At 39.6% G+C, this 19,871-nt stretch overlaps 1 protein-coding gene across 2 annotated transcripts; it reads right to left on the bottom strand.

Moving 5' to 3' along the window:
- Positions 1-3,146: 3,146 nt before the first annotated feature.
- abcc10 (ATP-binding cassette, sub-family C (CFTR/MRP), member 10) lies at positions 3,147-18,165 on the bottom strand. Of its 2 annotated transcripts, XM_058641024.1 has the most exons (24): positions 17,875-18,165; positions 16,340-16,553; positions 14,664-15,157; positions 13,783-13,908; positions 12,675-12,711; positions 12,484-12,517; positions 11,564-11,720; positions 11,269-11,426; positions 11,011-11,090; positions 10,206-10,377; positions 9,082-9,180; positions 8,745-8,934; positions 8,572-8,649; positions 8,195-8,374; positions 7,846-7,978; positions 7,130-7,322; positions 6,058-6,401; positions 5,745-5,914; positions 5,508-5,668; positions 4,510-4,763; positions 4,184-4,329; positions 3,954-4,051; positions 3,482-3,594; positions 3,147-3,397 (listed from the first exon to the last, which is right to left on the bottom strand). In XM_058641024.1, the coding sequence occupies exons 2-24, from the start codon at positions 16,513-16,515 to the stop codon at positions 3,262-3,264; spliced, it is 3,729 nt and encodes a 1,242-aa protein (XP_058497007.1). In that variant the 5' UTR covers positions 16,516-16,553; positions 17,875-18,165; the 3' UTR covers positions 3,147-3,261. The 2 variants fall into 2 exon arrangements, with proteins under 2 accessions (XP_058497007.1, XP_058497006.1); XM_058641023.1 differs by having other exon boundaries at positions 12,484-12,711; positions 13,783-15,157.
- Positions 18,166-19,871: the final 1,706 nt, after the last annotated feature.

The raw sequence follows: 19,871 nt of genomic DNA on the forward strand, positions 1-19,871 counted from the left end.
ATAATAATAATAAAAATGATAATGATAATAATAATGATGATGATGATGATGATGATGATGATGATGATAATAATAATAATAATAATAATAATGATAAAAATAAAAACAAAAATAAAAACAAAAAAAAATAAAAAAATAAAAAAAAAAAAAAAATAATCTGAGAAATCTCGCACAAATTTGTGCCAGGAGCCGTTTCGGCCCCTGACATTTGTGGCTCGGGCCCTAATGAGGTATATGAGGTACGCCTGTGTGTGATGTTATACAGTGGATCCAATGAGCACCTGGAGACCACTAACCATGATCATATCAATAAAAGGACATCTGCTCTACGGCCAAAAAAAAACCTGCATGAGAGGAGAGAAGGGAAGGAAAAAGGTGCATGTGTGTGTGTGTGTGTGAATGGGGGAGGTAAAGCAGCAGGACGAGGAGGCGAAAATGGAGGGGAGGTGTTTATAGTTCACATTATTCAGTCTTTACAAAAAACGTGTTTTTTCATCTTCTCATGTGTTGTTGAGTCAAAGTTATGATTCATTTTATATAGCATTTTTAGTAGTGATATAAAGTAGCAATAATTATGCAGAAGTCACAAAATTACAGCTTTTTTCTTTTCTTTTTGTTCATAAAAACGAGCCAAGTGAACTTTGAACTGTGGTGTATTTCCACAATTCACAAATTCAATCAATTTTAAGCATTTTGAGTACTTTTTGCTCAGGTGTCTTTATAATGAAAGACATTTTTCATCAGATTGCCACTCAAAACTCTATATTGCACATTCTTATAACCTCTCTATATACTGTATGTTTTAACATAGTCGTGGAAAAAAGCAGCCGAAATGCTCTGTGTCCTAAGGGTTAACAAGGTCCTCGGAAATGAGGGACCTGGCTTTGGCCCGCACAGAGCTGTGAGAGTAACACACACCCACACGTACACACAGGCACGCACTGCATTAATACTGAAACCTGGATTTATGAGAAGCAGAAAACATGAAGTCAACACTCCCCATGACAACGAGAGTCTCAACCTGAGAAACATGCTGAGGTATTCACTGAGTGACTCACAGTGATACACTCACCTGTCTCTGCTGCAGTCAATCTGCAGAGAGAGAAGGAAAAGGAAAGAGACTTTTTGTTTTCATGCAATCATAGAATGTAATTATGTACCAGCCTGTACAAACCTGCTGAAATAAAACCAGTACGACAACAATATCAGAAGCAATGAAGCGGCGTCTTATTGTCGTCACAGTAAACACTAATAAACTAATAAACATGCGGGTGACAACAAATAAAACAAATCACTTTGTCTCATTGTTTCTGAGTAAACTCAGATTCAATGATTTGTCCTATGGCAAAAACAACAAGTCAACAAAACAACACATAACATTTAGAATCTTCTTCACCCTTTTTTTCCCCCCACAAATGAAATGTTCTAAAATATTCTAAAAAGCAAATCAGGCACAAAGACTAGATTTACTGTAACTACATCTTTCCTCTTCAGATTACTGCAATGACATTTCCACTGTTCATCTTTGATTCACAGATGAAATCAAGTGATATAAACAACGATTTTGATTTCTCCATTAAACCAACCATATGTTTGTTTGCAGCACATATGGGAAAATAAAGGTATTTATATATAAAAGAAGAAAAGACAGCTTTATAATTCAAGTGATTACAATTAGAGTCCAAGTCATTCACAAAAGTGACAGTTAGTGTTGTTCAAACCAGAATTACATGAGGGGCATCTGAGAGGGAAGAAGGGGGCAGAACAGTGATCTTAACAGTTTAAAGAACACAGAGCTTGTACTAGAACTCTGTTTTCAGCCAAAAAGAAGAGAAAGAAACCTTTAACAAATTCAAGCATGAGAGTCTGTGCAGAAACACAACAGAGCTAATCCTAACCCTGTGATTTGTTCTTTTTTCAAGACTCAATTTACAAAAAAATTACCTTTATTTTTATTTTATTTTATTTGCAAAATTAAAATGACAAAACATATCATGGTTGGAAAAATAAATTAACCAGGCAATTGGAAATTCCATCAATATCCCATACTAAATATTTACAAAGTATGTTCTAAAAAAATGAAAGTAATGAACAATTGGATTAAAATGAAAACAACTACTACTAGTCTATAAAACAAAAAAACATGGGATAATCTCAGACAATACTGCAGCAGATCAATGATTTACACATTTTTTTTTTTTAAATGTAGTTAATCTAAGATGTAAGTTGGTCCAAATTAAGTTCTTGAATTCAGTAATAATTTAAGGGTTTTCAGTTCCAGTGGGGTTGCAAATGGATGGTGATGCTCGTAAAGACCTTTGTGGGTTTTTAAAAGCATATCTTCCAGCTTAACAGAAGCTTCTTTTACTTTAAATGGAAAAGTAATTAAATGTTGTTAATGTCTCACAATTTGTCCACTTGTGAACCTACACATGAATATAAACATAACTTAATTTGGATAACATGAATGTAACATAGTACATCAGCAGCAGCAGATATTAATGTTATCTGAGGAGATCACCCTCAAAACATGTGTTTAAGTCAAAGAAGAGGACAAAACAGCTCCTCTGAGAAACATTTCATTTAACTAAATTAGAACCAATCTACGCTCAGATAACTCCTTAACAAGCCTTAATTCGTTGATCATTTTATTGTGCAAAAGAAAGGCCTTAATTTAAACCTTATTCCACCAGAAATAACTAATAACGTGAATTGAAAAGTATCTGATTATTGCAAAGAGACCCATAACATAGCTCACCCACTAACCCATAACATCTCACTTCTTATTTATCCATTTTCAGGTAAAAACTCTTATAAAGAGTAGAAACAAATCCTGATAGTGTATAAAACAGAAGCCGAGTGTCTCAACTGATCTTGCACCCACAGTCTGAGATTTACTGCAAATAGTCCAGCAAAGGTCTTATATATAAGGTTATATTTAAATGTAACAAGAGGTGAAGAAAATTTCACCCTCAATCAGCACCGAACCTCATTTTTGTATTTACCCCTTAAATCTTCAAGTTATTTCCAAAATATGTGAAACCACTGTGCCTCTTGAATCATCATACTGTAGCACTACAGGAGACAATAAAACAGCCTCAAACTAAATGAATCAATACATTCAACCTCAGGAAATTGAGGTTTCTAAAAAAAAAAAAAAGTAGCCTTGAAAAAGATTAACCTAAGTCCATTCCAAGACCAAAAAGAGCAGGACGACATGATGATAAAGTATAAAAATATATTTTCTAATTCTCAGACGTCTCATTCTCCGTTCCCACCAACCAGCCTGTGGAAGATGGACTGGTCACTTTGACAGAGAGCCGCCGGAGTGTCGAACTCCACCGCCTTCCCACTGTGCATCACAAGAACCCTGTCGCAGTCCATGATGGTGTTGATCCTGACCACACAAACACAAAGACCAAAGACCTCTTACCTCTATGTGCAAACATGTGAACACATTTATTTTAGAGAAATGTCTCACCTGTGGGCAATGGTGAGGACAGTCTTGTCCTGAAACTTGTCCCTGATGGTCTGCTGCAGCAGTCTGTCTGTCCTGTGGTCCACACTGGCTGTTGCCTCATCGATACACAGAACCTACGTGAGAGATGACGTGTTTTCACTCTTTTTTGTTTGTTAACACATGCACAGCTTCTTGTGTTTTGTCTATGGCTGCAACTAACTAACTAACTTAATTCTAACTTGGTTAACGGTTCAAATCCCCACCCGGCCAAAAAGGGCTGGGGTACCCCTGAGCAAGGTACCCAGCCCCCAATGCTCCCCGGGCGCTACTCAGTGTGGCAGCCCACTGCTCCTAATTCTAATAATAATAATAATAGATTTTATTTGTATTGCTCTAGGATGAGTCAAATGCAGAGGAATACTTTCCCTAAGGGGATTAATAAAATTAAATTCTTTAATTAAAAAAAAAAATAATAGAGTGGAGGACGTCTCACCTTGGCCTCGGTCAGCAGAGCTCTGGCCAGACACAGCAGCTGTCTCTGTCCCACAGACAATGATTTTCCTCTTTCTCCAACCTCAGCATCCAGACCACCTGACACACACAAAAAATCAAATTTTTTTAACCAATATTTGATGCAGGCATCTGACAAAAAAATGGATAACAATATGAAATATCATATCAGCTCATCCACAAAGTCTCCCTCCCTCACCCCCAGTCTCTCACCCATTCTGTTGACCACAGAGTGGAGGTGGCACTGGTCCAGGACGTCCAGCAGCTGCTGGTCCAGGTGTCGCCCACACGGGTCCAGATTCTCTCTGATGGTCCCACTGAACAGGAAGGGATCCTGAGGAATGATGGCCAACCTGGACCTGCAGAAGCAGCACACACATGTGTAACTCTGCCTTAATATAACAGACTAATCAACACTGTCAAAGTCTGAAAAACCACATGAATTAGTTTTCTAAGTATGTAGTATTGTATACTACTATTTTACAGTTATTGATACATTTATTTTCTACCTATCTGACCCACAACCACGTAAGGCCTACCTGAGCTGACTCAGGCCCACTGTGCTGATGTCCAGCCCATCCAGGAGAATCTGACCCTGGTTCAGCTCCACCATACGGAAGAGGGCCAGAAAAAGTGTGGACTTGCCGGACCCTGTGCGGCCCACGATGCCCACCTTTTCCCCTGGCCGCACCACCATGCTCACTCCGTCCAGCGCGTTAGGAAGGCTGTCCCTGTATGCCAAAACTGCCCCGCGAAACTCCAACCAGCCCTGCTCGGGCCACGCAGTGGGCAGCTGATGTTGATGAAACAGACAGAAAAGTGACTATGGATAATTACAATTGAATAAACTACAATTTCTTGTATTTTATTTATTGCTGTACTTTAAATTTAATCAGATTCATATGACAGAATAAGAGCTATGACAATGTACTGGGGGAAATTTGTGATGATGATATTTATGACAACATTTCAAACTGAATTACAACAAAGTTTTTGATAGGAATCCATATAAAGTTCATTATAAAAAGTGTTCAAGATGAAAAATGAATTTTTATGTAATGGAATAAATATAATAATATCTACAAATATTGGTCACAGTTTGTGCCAATTGGTAACAAACATACAACATGCATGCCACATAAGACCGCATAAGATCTGTACATGCAATCATGGACAGATGACAACATTAACGTCACAGTGGACCACTGTGGACATGTGGATGCATAAAATATAAAGCAAACTTTGAATCTACAGTTGTAGAGCTCTCTATAAAAACAGTTGACTGTTGAAACTCACCTGCAGGTTGAGGAGCACACACCTCATATGTGACAAAGAACCAGCGGAATAGTGAACTTTCCACTCAAGTGCCATGTACATGTAGCAAAAACCTGAACTGCCCTGTGGTTGGTCAAAGTCCCCAAGGCTGTAAACAGTCTAGAGTCTAGAGGTGGAAAGCCTAGTTCTCTCTCAGAACACTTGAATGACATTACAACAAACACATGTCTGTTGTCTACCCCAGCTTTAAACCCTCTCTGACCTCTGTGTTTTGCTGCTGAGACTCGATGGCGAGACCGGTGGAGTATTCCTCAGTCCGCTCCACACTCACGAGCTGCATCTCAGTCTGAGTGAAACTGAATATGAGGCCGGACAGCAGGCTCGTGATGGACAGAGCGTAGGACAGGGACAGACCAACCAGACCTGAGGGAGATTTTACACACGACCAGTTACGGAACTACACATCTCACACAGTCACCAAACTCTGCTTTAGGCTCACCTGGATCCACAGTGTGAAACTGATGCTGGATGACAGCGATCATCGCGAGGCCCGTCACCACAGTTACTCCAATCAGCTGCAGGCGGATGTCCAGCCACTGCATGGCGGCATTGCTAAGGAACAGGCAGCGTTGGTTCTGCTCCAGACGTTTAGCACTCTCCTCCACAAACCTGGAAACATAGATGCCACTGACTGTGCTGCAAATAATCAACACACCGAAGTAGATGTGCTGTCACGATGTGTCACGATGTGTCACAACGTGTCACGACGTGTCACGACGTGTCACGACATGTCAAGTTGTCTCATGTCTCACCTGGCAGAGCTGGCACTGGCCCTGATGGTTCCCAGCCCGGTCAGTGTCTCAGAGAAGTGAGAATAGACGGGCGATAGGGTGAGGCTGCACAGCCGCTTCAGCTCCCGGGAGGTGTGCCGGTAGAATTGTTGCGTGCGGTAGTAAAGCAGAGCCAAGGGCAGCAGGGGCACTAGGACCCAGGGCATACCATAGCTAATCACCACCAGCATTCCCAGCAGGCCAAAGATGTTGGCGAGGAAGATGTTGAGGATGAACGGCAGGCTGTCGTCAACACTGTAAAGGTCTGAAGAAAAGCGGTTAAGGATGCGTCCAAGAGGCGTGGTGTCGAAGAAGGTCACTGTGGCCTGGACACAAAGAAGAGGCTCAGGGTTTAGTTTGTTCAAAGGTCAAACTGAGGTTTTCTAAGGTGTCATGAATATCTTAGAAAACTAAGATATTAAACATAGTTTTGATTTTCTGGCTCACAACAGTTTTAGTTCAGCTTCATTGTTCTTCATTTTGAAGGGCTGGGTATTTTCTAGAATATCATGTTATGATACCTATCATGATACAGAGGCCATGATATGATACAATATACAGTTATATTGAATAATGGTTATATCCTACACACAACTTACTACAATAGCTGTTTAATTGAACAGCAGAGGCCATGGGTGTGTTTGAGACTTGTGCTGCGTCATGTTAATTGACCTCTGCTGCCACCCACTGGCTTTATTCCACACTGCACCTGAAATAATATTTATGTCTCAAGATGACATCACAGCATTTGCTGGGTTTAAGATGCAAAGAATGATGTTTGGAGACAAAACTCATCAGCAAACTAACGTGCAGACAAACAACAATGACATATTACACCTACATGATATTGTTAGGGCGGACATCTCAATGAAAAGCTATGATTTACAAAAACATGAGTTGTCCAGTCTGAAGGCAAGAAGATGAGTATGTTTCAGTTCCATACTGGGAAACGTTCAGTCACCAGCTTGGTTCTCTAAACTTCAGCTGGTGTTGCCAAACCAGACAACAATTAATCTATGCTGTTGAGCAGAGGCAGCACCAGGTACAAACAAACCTTGAGGACTCGATCCAGAAGTCTATTGTGGATAGTTCTGGCAGCACAGATGGCCCCATAGGCAAACAGGATGGCTCGGAAGCCCGTGAAGACAGTGTTAGCCATGCCGATGGAGCCGTACACAATCAGATAAAACTTGACGTCAGAGCTCATGTTGTTGGATGGGAAGGTTTGAGCAGAGAGCATGGGAGACCTGGATGGTGAATATGAAAATCTGATTTAGGATTTTAATGTAAAAGTTACATAAAGACAAGGGAAAAAACACTGAGTGTGTAACTTCTTTTATGTTTCTGTTGTCTGTAATTTGTTTTTATCTTATTTTTTTTTTAAATCCTCTTCATGTCTTAACAGTGTCCGATAAAAGAAAAGAAAAAGCCGGTATCTGTAGCTCTCGCAAATATTGTCACGAAGAATTGCATACAAAAAAATAAAAACAAGATTCAGCTCACGAAAGAGGCTCCGTAAACTTTGACTCTTTAAAACTGATCAATAAAAAGGTCTTATTCTTTATAATAATTGTTTCTACACAGCAGTCTTCAAAACAGCTGTGACAATAAATATAAAAAAATAAGCATAAGTATGTTTTTCAGAGATGATTTACAAAAAGTGCTAAATCACACATGAGGATCATCCGCCGTGGTGACCCCTAGAGAGGGAGAAGCTGAAAGACAAAAAAACAATTAAAAAGAAAAAAAGAAATTGATGTTTGCACGTACATTAATTCTCCATGGGAGAAGAGCAGCAGGTGAGCAGAGGTGAATGTGAATGAAGCATTAGGCACAGTGGAACCGTTGGTTGTCAGCTCAGAGATCCAGTGGGACAGCCACCAATCAGAAACATTCTTAGAAGCTGAAACACAATAAGAACATGACAAAACATGTTTATGTGTCATCAGAGATTAAGAAAACATGTTAAACTGAAATAATGCACTCACTAAAAATAAAAATAGTGCTGTGATATTTGTGCCAAATTTGAGATGCAATGTGAACAAAGACTTGAGGATATTAGGTGACAAGTGAGGTCAGAGAGCAACGGTCAAGCTGAAAACACAAGCAGTGGACTGACCTTGCATGAGGAGCAGAGATATCAGTACGGAGGATGCCAGCACTCCACCCACAGCAGCCCAGTAAGTCTGGTAAACTCTCCATGCCAGACCACCCGCCTGTTTCTGCTCTGCCTGCAACTGGTCAGCATCATCATCCACCAACAGATCTGATGGTGAACTGGACTCATCTTCATCCTGCTCTGCACCGCCAAGAAGGAGAGTGGAAAACTTTCTATAAAAGGTATATTTTATATTTCATTCTTTCTTTCTTTCTCTTTCCTTTTTTCTATTCTACTTTTGGGATCTAAAGAGTAAAAATCACTTATGATATTATTGTTTTTACCCGTGGTCCAAAAAAAACAAGAGCAGTTCAGTGAAACTATAGTACTAATGGTACCTTTTTCTTTTGCGTTGTTGTCATTCTTCCGTTTCTTTGGCACAGCCTCTATCAAAGGAAGGATTTCTGCTGGACTACCTGTTTAACAGCAATGTGAAACAGCATCTACAATTTCTACAAGGATCATTAAAAGACACTTCTTGTGACATGACCATAATTCTTTTAATTTCTACCTGTTTTGATGATGGTTCCATTGTCCATGAGGACCACCATGTCGGCTTTGTCCACAAACTCTATACGGTGAGTGCAAAGGATTCTGGTCTTTCCCCTGAGGAGTTCCATGATGCATTTCTGCATAAGGTGTTCAGCCACATCTGTGTCAACCGCTGCCAGCGGATCATCCAGGAGGTAGATGTCTTTGTCCTGAAGTGATGAGGTCAGTGGAAATAACAAGACAGAATACAAACTGTATGTATGTATATACAGTACTGTTCAAATGTTTTACGCATGTGTTATTATATAAACATCTACAACAGTTTCTTTGAGGGACAATTTGGGTGGAGGACTGACCATGTACACAGCTCTGGCCAACGCCACCCGAGCCTTCTGTCCTCCGCTCAGTGTCACTCCGTTCTCCCCCACTTCTGTCTTGTCACCTTTTGGCAAAACCTGCATTTATAAACGTGATGCAAAGTAAAGTCATCAGTTCACTCAAGGTTGCAAATACAGTATGTTTGTTTCTCTCATATCAAGGTTGATGTACTGAAAGAAGAAGTACATCTGCTTTCAGGTAAGAAGCATGAGAGGAAACGATCATCATCAGACTATAATGGAATCACAGCTGAGAAATTTCATGCAAACTTTACTGAACCTATAACCATTTGATTTAGATTTCATTCTTTATCTACACAATATACATGTTGGGGAGTTTGGAGAACAGTGAAGGATTCATATTTGAATATACTTGGCCAAACGAACAGAGGCAACATCAAGACAGGCATGTACATGGCTTAAGACGAGTTCCCCAAGATGACACATATGAAACAAGCTCAAATCTGGTCTAAGCTCCATCATTAAATTTTGGTTTACACAAGGTTCTGATCTGCTGCTTCTTACTGACAAGGAATGTACACAATAGCTTTCTCTTGAAGCCAACCTTGAAACCTGCTCAGTCTGTACAATAGCATGTTCTCCTAACTGGACTTAAAAATAAAGAAATGTAATGGCAAAATTAATTAAATAAAAGTAGGCATAAATCAAGCATAAAGTCCTCAAATTCCCCTCCACTAACTTCAGTGTCCTAATGTAGATGAAGATCAAGTGATGGAGTATTTCACCAATCAGAGAGAGAGGGGTCTAATTGTTCTACTAGTCTACTGCAACTGCTCTGCATACATGTCCCTTCAGTGGACAGAATGTGACGTGACAATAAATGCAAAAATGTCAACATGGGCAGAGCCTTTCAGAGGTGGAAAGATTGCCTTCAATCGTACGTCAAGTATGAAATTAGTACATCTGTCTAAGCTCATCTGATCAGGACAGAGCTGCAACTATAAAACGTCCTTTTATAATTGAAGTTCATCTGCTCTGATGTAGTCATGAATAATAATAATTCATTATGAATATTCAGCTTACATAGAAAAAAAGAGTTCTCAAGATATTTCAAACAAAAAAGAAGAAGATATTTATCTTACGTTGAGATCATCTGCAAGAGCACACGCCTCAATCACTGCCTGGTAGAAGGTGGGATCATATTCTTTGCCAAACAGGATGTTGTCACGTACTGATGCATGCTGGATCCATGGTTCCTGAGAGGCCAGACCAAAGCCCGTCTCTCTGTCCGCAATATAAACCACGCCGCTCCGCCTGCAGAGAGCAAAGGAAAGAGTGATGGACCGCAACAATAAGTTCTGACTCTTTGTGCCTGTGCTCTTGTTTTATTCTTTATTAAAAAACATTTAAGGCAGGGGCCTCTAAATCAAATTACCTTGTTCAACTGAGTGGGGAAAAAAACAACTGTTTATTACATAATAATAATAATAATAATAATAATAATAATAATAACTATCAGTTATAACACGATATTCCATCATGATATGGCAGTAACAACATCTGTAACAATTTCTGTTCTGTATTCATGATGCAATATCCATAAATATCAAAACCAGACATTTTAAGTTGATATTTAGTAGTGGGCCGCATGAACTGAAGAGAGCCTTTGTTTTGCTGGCTCTTTTGGAGAATAGAGAGCCAAAAACATATATGTAGTTCACCAAAACAGACCTCAGGGAAGAGGACAGATGGTACAGATTTATTAAAACTGGACACAAAACGACAACTAAAGTGCTGAAAGAGAAATACCACAGTAAAACCACAGCTTTCACTGACGCTCAGAACAGCCATAAACATGATGATCTTCAGGATGCCTTCCAATGAGAAACATAATAACATAATAGAACAAGTGGATCACACTATGAGTTAAAAAAACAGGGCGTGTACCTGTTGAGTTCTCCTGTGAGAGCAGCCAATAAGGAACTCTTTCCACATCCAACTTTGCCAACCACAACAATTAGGGAGCCCTGAAACACAAAACTATTCTTTTTAAACTTGTTATCACAATATAATGTGTCATTTTCATTTAGTTTTCATTGTCAGGACTGTTTTATCTCATTCATAAAGGACATTTACTTTGCCCTTTAAATGTTATTTTTATGCCAGCATTAGTAGTTTAGTTGCTGAAATAACATGAGTGTGTACCTTAATTATATGTAAATTGAGAGTGTGCAGAAGCAGACTCCCTTTACCAGCTCCAGGTTCAGTTGCTTCTTCTTTGTCATTGTCAAGACCATCGGGACTCTGCCAAGAAAATGTCCCCTGGTTCAAAAGGACAGATGTTTGGGCATCTTCAGGAGACACTGTGGACAGATATGTCAGACATTTCATCTGTAGAAATATTTTACAACAAATGGAAGGGAGGCTAGTATAATTTTAATTGGGCAGTTAGACAGAATAAATACTAGGATCTGTTTTTCCAGTCAAAGCAGTGGCCTACCTAAGGCATAGTAAGCCTGCAAATCCTGGTTGGTCAGTTTGAAGAACGACTGGATTCGTTCCAGAGACACTTTGGCCTCCAGGATGCTGTTGAGGACCCAGGGGAAAGAGTTCAGTGGAATAATCAGCATTCCCACCAGAGCCAGCGTGGTGAACACCTACAGGGTTGAGGACAAACCAAAGCTGCTGATTCGGAACTGAAATAAACCCACATCATTCTTTACATGTATTGTTCAAAGTGAAGAATGGGATTGTTTGAAGCTCAGGTCATTTCAAAGCTAACAACAGCAGGCTACACTCACATGACACAACTCTAAATGGACAAGTTATGTTTTTATTAATACTAGCAACATTACGTTATTTTGATAAATGTTTTTTGTCACATTATCAAAATTAGTTCATCCATTTCTTCTGTAAATGCCATCAGTAAAAATATAGCTGTCAGTGGAGACATCAGACAAACTTTCACTCCCTCCTGCACCATAGCTCATACAGAATATCAGAGATCGTTACGATAACGATACCATAATAATCTATTGTCAGAACATGCTTAAAATTTATCTTCAGATTACTTTCTTTTAGTCCTCATATCTGATATCCTAATAGTCTGATATTCTTTGTGTGGGGATTGAGTAACAGGAACTTCCCCAGAGAAAAATGTTGTCTAATGGCAAAACAATGCTCTGAAGACAGTGTACACATAATCTGGTGTAGAATGTATTTGCTGATCTTTTTGTAAGGTCAGCTGAAGGGAACATACATGGTTACTATTACGGAAGTCATGTAAGTAATAATAAATCAATGTTTATAAATTTTTAATTTTTGCTTCCCTTCATTATATCGTTGCTAAATGAATCACTATATTGATCCAGATCATCCACACAGCTCGCCACACCTTGGCTGGATTAAGTTCACCCGTACCTTGGCTGCAGTCAGCTGATGTCCCAGCATCACATACGTCACAAAGGTGAGGATGGAGATGACGACAGGCAGCGCTGCCCACGTGTACACACACATGGCGTCCAGGTATTTGAGGTTCTTGAGGTGGGAAAGTTCTTGTTTACGACAGTCGCCGACCCTCTGGGTAAAGTGTGACTCCCAGTTGTAGAACTTGATTACACGAATACCAAAGAGGATCTCTGTCATGAGCTGAGAGGGAGAGAAGTCACAGAATGTCATCACGGTTCATCGATTTACTGAAATACTGCATGAGAACATCAGGAGTGGATTAGGAAGGGAGTTAAATTCCTATTTAGTTATTATCAAATTATCAATTATTTGTTTCAGTTCTCTGATTTTTCAGCTTCTTGAAAGTGTTTTTTTTTGTTTGAGGACAAAACAAGACTTTTGAGATAATTTCAACGTTTGGGAAACAATGATTACTCAGCATTTTATGACATTTTACAAACTAATCAGTTAATCGAGAAATTATCAACAGATTCATCATTAAAAGCATCATCATTAGTGGAAGTGGAGGTGCATCAAAACATCCATTTGATGATATATCGTTGTCCTTCCTCGTGCAGTAAGACAATCGATACGCCAGGGCAAATATTGATATTTTAATTAACTAATTAAGGTGCTCTAAAGCAAACAGTCCCTGCCAGTTTCACTACTTCATGTCTCCTCGCGGTGTCACTGCTCAAATGAATGAGGGAAACTTGGGGGAAGTTACCTGGTTGAAGAAGAAGGAGTTTACAGTGGGATAATGGTGGAGAAAGCTACATTAAGAGATGCTCCATCCACGTTCAATACACAGACTTTATGCACTTAAAAAAAAACAGCACTTAACTTTGCACAGACATATTGTTTTCTTCAGTTAGAAAGATATCGTGATGTATCGCTATATGACGGTCTTGCAATACATTGATTATCACAGAATTGTTGCATTGTGATATTATTGGTATTGTGGACCATGTATCACGTATCATATCGTGAGGTACCCTGTGATTCCCACCCCTAAGTTGCAGCCCTAATAAATACATAAACACAGAGACATTAAATGTCATTGTTAAGGCTTTGGCAAATTTGAAGTAAATGGAGTACTTTGGGGTGGAACTGCAGCACTGATCAAAACGCATGCTCACATAAATTATGGTAATGTTAACATCTGGCTAAAGAAGACATTAACAAAGGGACAATGGCAAAAGTTAAGGAAGGTTAAACATTTAGATTCTTATCCATTGGAACAGTATTTGTACAAAATGAAAGAGGTCTCACCTTCACACGGCTGTCTTTGTGCCTGAGCATGTGCTTGTTGTTGCTGATGATACGAGAAGCGAGGAACTTGTTGAGTGGCACCAGCAGCAGTGCCACGCCTAGTCCTCCAAGAAAAGCCAACCCTACCTGCAGATACAGCAAGTAAAGGGTGACAGAAAAACTGAATGGCAGGCTCCACAACTCATGGAAACTGTTAAAGAAGTTCACAACACGGTCAGAGTCGGTGCTCATCAGGTTCACCACTTCTCCCAGAGTGAAGCCAGTCAAACTGCTGCCACTGACCCGCAGGGCTTTGCTGTAGATAGCCGAAATGAGTGCAGCACGTGCAGACAGTGCCACCTTGGACACCTCAAAGACAAACACGTTCCGCAGAATGGAAGAGAGCAAGGTGGCAGCAAAAAGCCCCAGTACGCACAAGGCCCCTGTGCTCACCGGTGCTTCTACCTCCTCAATAAAGTTCACCAAACTGCTGAGGAGCAAGGGCCCTGCAAAGCTCAGCATATTAACCACCACCTTCAACAGACCAAGCATGTAATATCTCAACCCAAACGCATTGTGCAACACTCTCAGCAGGCCTACATCACCCTCCAGTTCTAGCGGTTCCTCCAGGTAGTGTGAACTCCAGGTGCCATTGAGGAGGTGCCTGCTGACCGGCCTGGGCCACTGGTCCTGCCTATTACTCACAGATGTCCCTCGTCTGCAGGCTTCCCAGCACTGATGGAAGTACCCAGTTACCACACTAGTCCGAAGTTTCCAAGGAAGATGATAAACATCAGCTGGTTTGTCCAGCTCTCCATGCTGCCCACGTCTGAGTAGCGGAGACAACCACAGGTAGAAGAGTCGAGAGGTCCAACCACTCCCGTCCTCAGCCACTATCTCACCTGTATCTGGCAGGGCACTCTCTGAGATCAGCGGGGATCCATCATCCACTGTGTTGATGTTCAAGGTGTAGTCACCATCAGTGACATAAGGAAATGCAAATGCCAGGAGGTAAACCAGAAGAGGGAATGCCCGGCCTGAGGCAAGGACAAATCGGGCCAGTTTAAGAGGTTCTCTAATGTTTAAATATCCTTCACTGTCACAGTAAATCGTCAAGGTGATGACAAGATTAGGGACCAATAAGAGGACCAGTACAAACAGCTGGGGAGGCCCTCGAGTTCCCCTGAAAACACTTTTCTGGAGCACTGTTATGGCACTCAAGTGGAGCAGCCAGGCCAGGATGGCACAGCTGTCAGTAAGGACATCCAGGTACATGTCCCCCTGCTGGAGGATGCTGACCAGAACAACATCTGCAGTGAAGAGCAATAAAGCCAGTAGAGCAGAAACCAGCCTGAGTGTCCAACCACAGGGAGCAGACGTCTGGAGGAGGCTGCATCTGAGGAACACAAATGAGACATGACTGTATAATCCTTATCTACTACAGAATTCTGATGTTCTCCCTGTATGCATGGGTTTTTTCCAGGTTCTATGGTTTCCTCCCACAGGCCAAAAACATGCAGATTTGGGGATTAGGCAAATTAGAAACTCTTAAATTGGCCATAGCTGTGAGAGTGAATGGTTGTTGGTCTCTATGTAGCCCTGTGATGTTGGACTGGCGACCTGTCCAGTGTGTACCCTGCCTTTCACCCTATGTCAGCTGAGATTGGCACCAACGCCCCTCGCGCCCCCATGTGGAGGATAAAGCGGTAAAAGATGAATGAGAGTGAGTGAGTTCTGTAGAAGCGCAGGAAAACATAAACATGTGAGCTCTTTCATTTTTAAATTCAAAAAACAAGCAAGTATGAGTTCAGTGAGTTGTGCAGGGGCAATTACAGCATGGGAAAATATGAAAATTTCATGTCACAACTATCCTGACCACAACAATTGCAATTCACTTAATTATTGCCAGGATTGTAAACTCTGATCCAAACTCTTCAAATCACTTTCGACAAAAAAATGTGTTTCACTACAGATAGGATACATATTTTTGTGAAAAAATTAAATTGAAAATAAGAAGCCTGGAATGACACTGAAATATAAATCACTGAGACTGAAAATGTTTTGATATAGGATTATAATATCAGAGAATTAGGGCTGCACAATTGGTCACAGTGCCGTCACGGGAAGAGGCACAAGAATCAGCGGGGATCCATCATCCACTGCATTGATGTCCAAATTCAAAGTTCTTTGCAAGGACAGGTAATTATGTCCCAATTACGTATCTGCAATTTCAGTATAAGACTGCAGATAAGCAATAAAAATTAATAAAAATTAATAATGTCACAGCGTAATTAATGATGTCACAGAGTTGGTTGGTTGGTGGTATTTCCCTCCTCTTTCCCTCCCCTTCTTTAACCTTTACTGTTCCATTACCATTACAGGGTAGGTAATAATAATGCTACTCCTTCAATGTTCTAGTGACTGCAGAACAACACTTGCAAACAATTTACAGAAGAGGCAAAAGAAAAACAAGAAGGCAACAATACAACACCATGGATGTCAAATGTCATCAAACAACAGGAACAAACAGCAACTCATGAACAATACAGTCAGTGTCTTGTTATTATGAATAACATACCTTGCTACACTGAGGTAGCAAGCGCTGAAAATAGCCATCCCAGCATAAGGCAGGGCCCCAAGGACGAGCTGGTTGAAGCAGGAGCTGACGTGTCCATTCTGCCACAGAGGGAACGGATTCTGCTTATCTGTGTGACAGAGACCTGCCACCAGCTCTGCTGGTCCAAAGTAACTCATCCTCCCTCTTATTTGTCCACTGTCATTAAAGAAAACATCTGAGGAGCAAACAAACAAACAAACAAACAAACAACAGGGATTATTTCACCTGCTGGATAAAAGGCACATTAAAGACAACAGTCTTGTCTTTAATGTGCTGCAGGTAAAAGCTCTTAAACAAAATCACACTTGTCATGCTTTTTAGCACTAGGTTAAGTTGTATTGTTAATTGTGTTAATTTCTTTTCAAGTATACAGTAAATGCAAACAAACAGTACAATGCATGTGTCATCATCACAGTCTGGTAAACATCTATTCAGCTGGATTTACAGACTGGACAAACTGCAAGTGGTATGCACAGCCCACAGAAGGGGCCATATAACAAGCACTGACATTACATTACCATATAATCATAACATATATGGTAATATAATTTGATATGTTTAAGTATTTCGGGACACGACACACAATTGCTATTAACTGTTTTTCTTTAGATTAACTAGGTTCTTCAACTCAAGATAATCTTTAATTATGACATTTTATCACAACAACTATCAATATAGACTGATAGGAATTGTTTTTTTATGTTGATAATGCTTTAAGTGATATTAACAGTAAAAGTAGCAGTGTTTGTATGGTAGCAGCCACCTTGGTTGGGGTTGGTGAGGTGTTGCAAGTTTCCAAGTCTGAGTTCCGACTACAACTGGAACGCACCATCAGGTTACCATTAGGTTCAGCAACATTATGTGCCCAAAGAATGAGGTCAGCCGACTTCCTGAATATACTGACCAGATTATTCCATCAATGGATTTTTTCTTCTATGATGGTATGGGCATATTCCAAGATGACAATGCCAGGATTCACCGGGCTCAAATTGTGAATGGTATCGAGTGGTTCAGAGAGCATGAGACATCATATTCACACACAATCTTTGGGATGTGCTGGACAAGGCTTAGCGCAGTGGGACGACTCTCCCATCATCAATACAAGATTCACGCCGAATCTTGTGAAAAATGAATGCAACACTGATCGAAACAATGCCACAGCAAATGAGTGCCGTAATCAAGGCTAAAGGCGGTCCAACGAAATATTAATGTGTGTGACCCTTTTTTTTTGGCTGGGCAGTGTATATTCAATACCATTATATTATATTGCATGTTGCATGTTTTTCTCATGTAGGTTTATTACAGAGAAATAAAAGTGAAGGCTTTTTAATCTCCTGCTTTAAACAGACGTTGTTTTTCCAGAATGACCTGCTTGCTTGGTTCACTCTCAGTTGACAACATGAAGCAACAACATGTGAGCAGAGTTTAACACACAAACCACAACTTCACACATTATCCTGAGTGCATGTAAAACGTGAGTGTGTTTCAACACTGACCTTTAACTTTCAAACGGCAGGAGAAGGAAAGAAGGAAGGAAGGAGTGAGGAGGCAGATGTCAGTCAGATTCGTCAGGGGTTTCCTTCTGTGGGATGTAAACAAATGAGGCTAGCTACTAGCTTAGACACGAAGAAGGACCAAACTCTTCCGCCGCGATGTCAACATGATGAGTAAAAAACTGTCGAGGTATTCACGTGTGAAGTACAACTCAAAACCACTACTGTCATAATATAAAGCTACTGAACCATTGAACGTTACCGGCTGATAAATGGAGAAATGACTAGCGGGGGGGCGGGGGGGACACTTCCGTCCATCTCTGATGACGTAGGCAACATGCGTTGTGCTTTTGGATGTATCATAAAATGTTATTGTAATTATATGTATACATATGCATATATATACATATGCATACATATATGTATATGTATATACATATACATATATACATATATCTATATATATATTACATAATATGATATTGTTTCCCCCTCCTTTGATTGTGAAATTTCCCATTAATTCCCATGATTTAAAATTACTTTTTTCAGGCGGGATTTGTAAATCCTGGTCACCTGAGCCTAAAACGTGTTCTTATGTGAATTCAAACGATGGAGACTTTAAGTAATTATAGTTAATTTATAACTGTATGCAAGCTTTTTATTGACAAGCATCCATACCCATCCATCATCTACCACTTTATCCTCCACCAGAGGGTTGCGGGGGGTGCTGTGCCAATCTTAGCTGACATAGGGCGATAGGCGGGGTACATCCTGGACAGTTTGCCAGTCCATCACAGGGCCACACACACATAGAGACAAACAACCATTCACTCTAACACTCACACCTATGGTCAATTTAGGGTGTCCAATTTACCTAATCCCCATATTGCATGTTTTTGGACTGTGGGAGGAAGCCGGAGAACACCCACACACAGGCAAACTCCATGCAGAAAAGTACTTGTTCCAGAGGCTCGAACCCGTGTCTTCTTGCGGCAAAGGCAAGAGCGCTAACCACTACACCAACCGTGCAGCCCAACCTTCAACCACTTTATCCTAAATTATATAAATCATTCCTTTCTTTTTTTTTTCTTATTATTAATTTATATTCATATCATTAAAATTAAGGGAAAATTAAAAAAAAAACTACACTAAACGTGTCAACAACTTAAGCACTTTCTTCCACTGAATGAATGTTCTGTATTTCTCAGATTTTCTTTCTACAACTTTCTTTACTTCATAATCCGTAATATGTGCTGTGTATTGTCTTATGGCCACTTAACAGTATACTTTAACAAACAAAAATAATCTAAATGTTCCATTTTATAAAAACAGAAAATAATATCCACTATATTTATATGTATATATATATATAAATATATATATATATATATATATATATACATATATAAACATATATTAAAGTCTACTTTTGGTTACTTTTTTATTATCATTTATCAACAGAAATATTTTTTTAATCAACAATAAGATACAACTTAGCTCTGAAGTCATTTTCAGCATCTAAAAAGTGAATGTTTTGGAATGAAGGAGTATTTTATACAGGTTTACATGCAAATTATGCTGTCCTAAAGAACATAAATCATGTTTCTGTTAGTACTTGGATGAATTTCCCCCAAACAAGGCTCAAAGGCAATAAAGGTTATTTATTTATTCATTCATTTATTTATTTATTATATTATATATATTTTTTTTATTTATTTTTTTTTAAAAAGAGAGAGAGAGACTGTAAGTATGTGATTCCTTTTTTTCTACCTTGATTTCCTTAATAATAATAATAATAATAATAATAATAATAATAATAATATTCAATATCTCATCTTCCTTTAATACTATTTTCATCTCCCTGGGTATTTTAAGCTACTTCAGCATTTGCTTTCTTTACTCTTATTCACCCTACCTTTTTTTTGTAATATCTGTTTTATTTTTTTAAATAAAGTGATTATGACACATCCTGACAGCTGTCTCTTTTAATGTCTTTTTGA

The sequence above is a fragment of the Solea solea genome, chromosome 10 (assembly GCF_958295425.1).
Source record: "Solea solea chromosome 10, fSolSol10.1, whole genome shotgun sequence".
Taxonomy (NCBI): Eukaryota; Metazoa; Chordata; class Actinopteri; order Pleuronectiformes; family Soleidae; genus Solea; species Solea solea.

Bases quoted from the DNA above. Each gene is read 5' to 3' on its own strand.
- abcc10 (XM_058641023.1), bottom strand. From the start codon at position 16,515: ATGAGTTACTTTGGACCAGCAGAGCTGGTGGCAGGTCTCTGTCACACA. The intron at 15,158-16,339 runs GTATGTTATTCA...TGTGTTCCTCAG, and splicing joins TGCTACCTCAGTGTAGCAAG to ATGCAGCCTCCTCCAGACGT. The intron at 11,427-11,563 runs GTAGGCCACTGC...ATCTGTCCACAG, and splicing joins GCAGGCTTACTATGCCTTAG to TGTCTCCTGAAGATGCCCAA.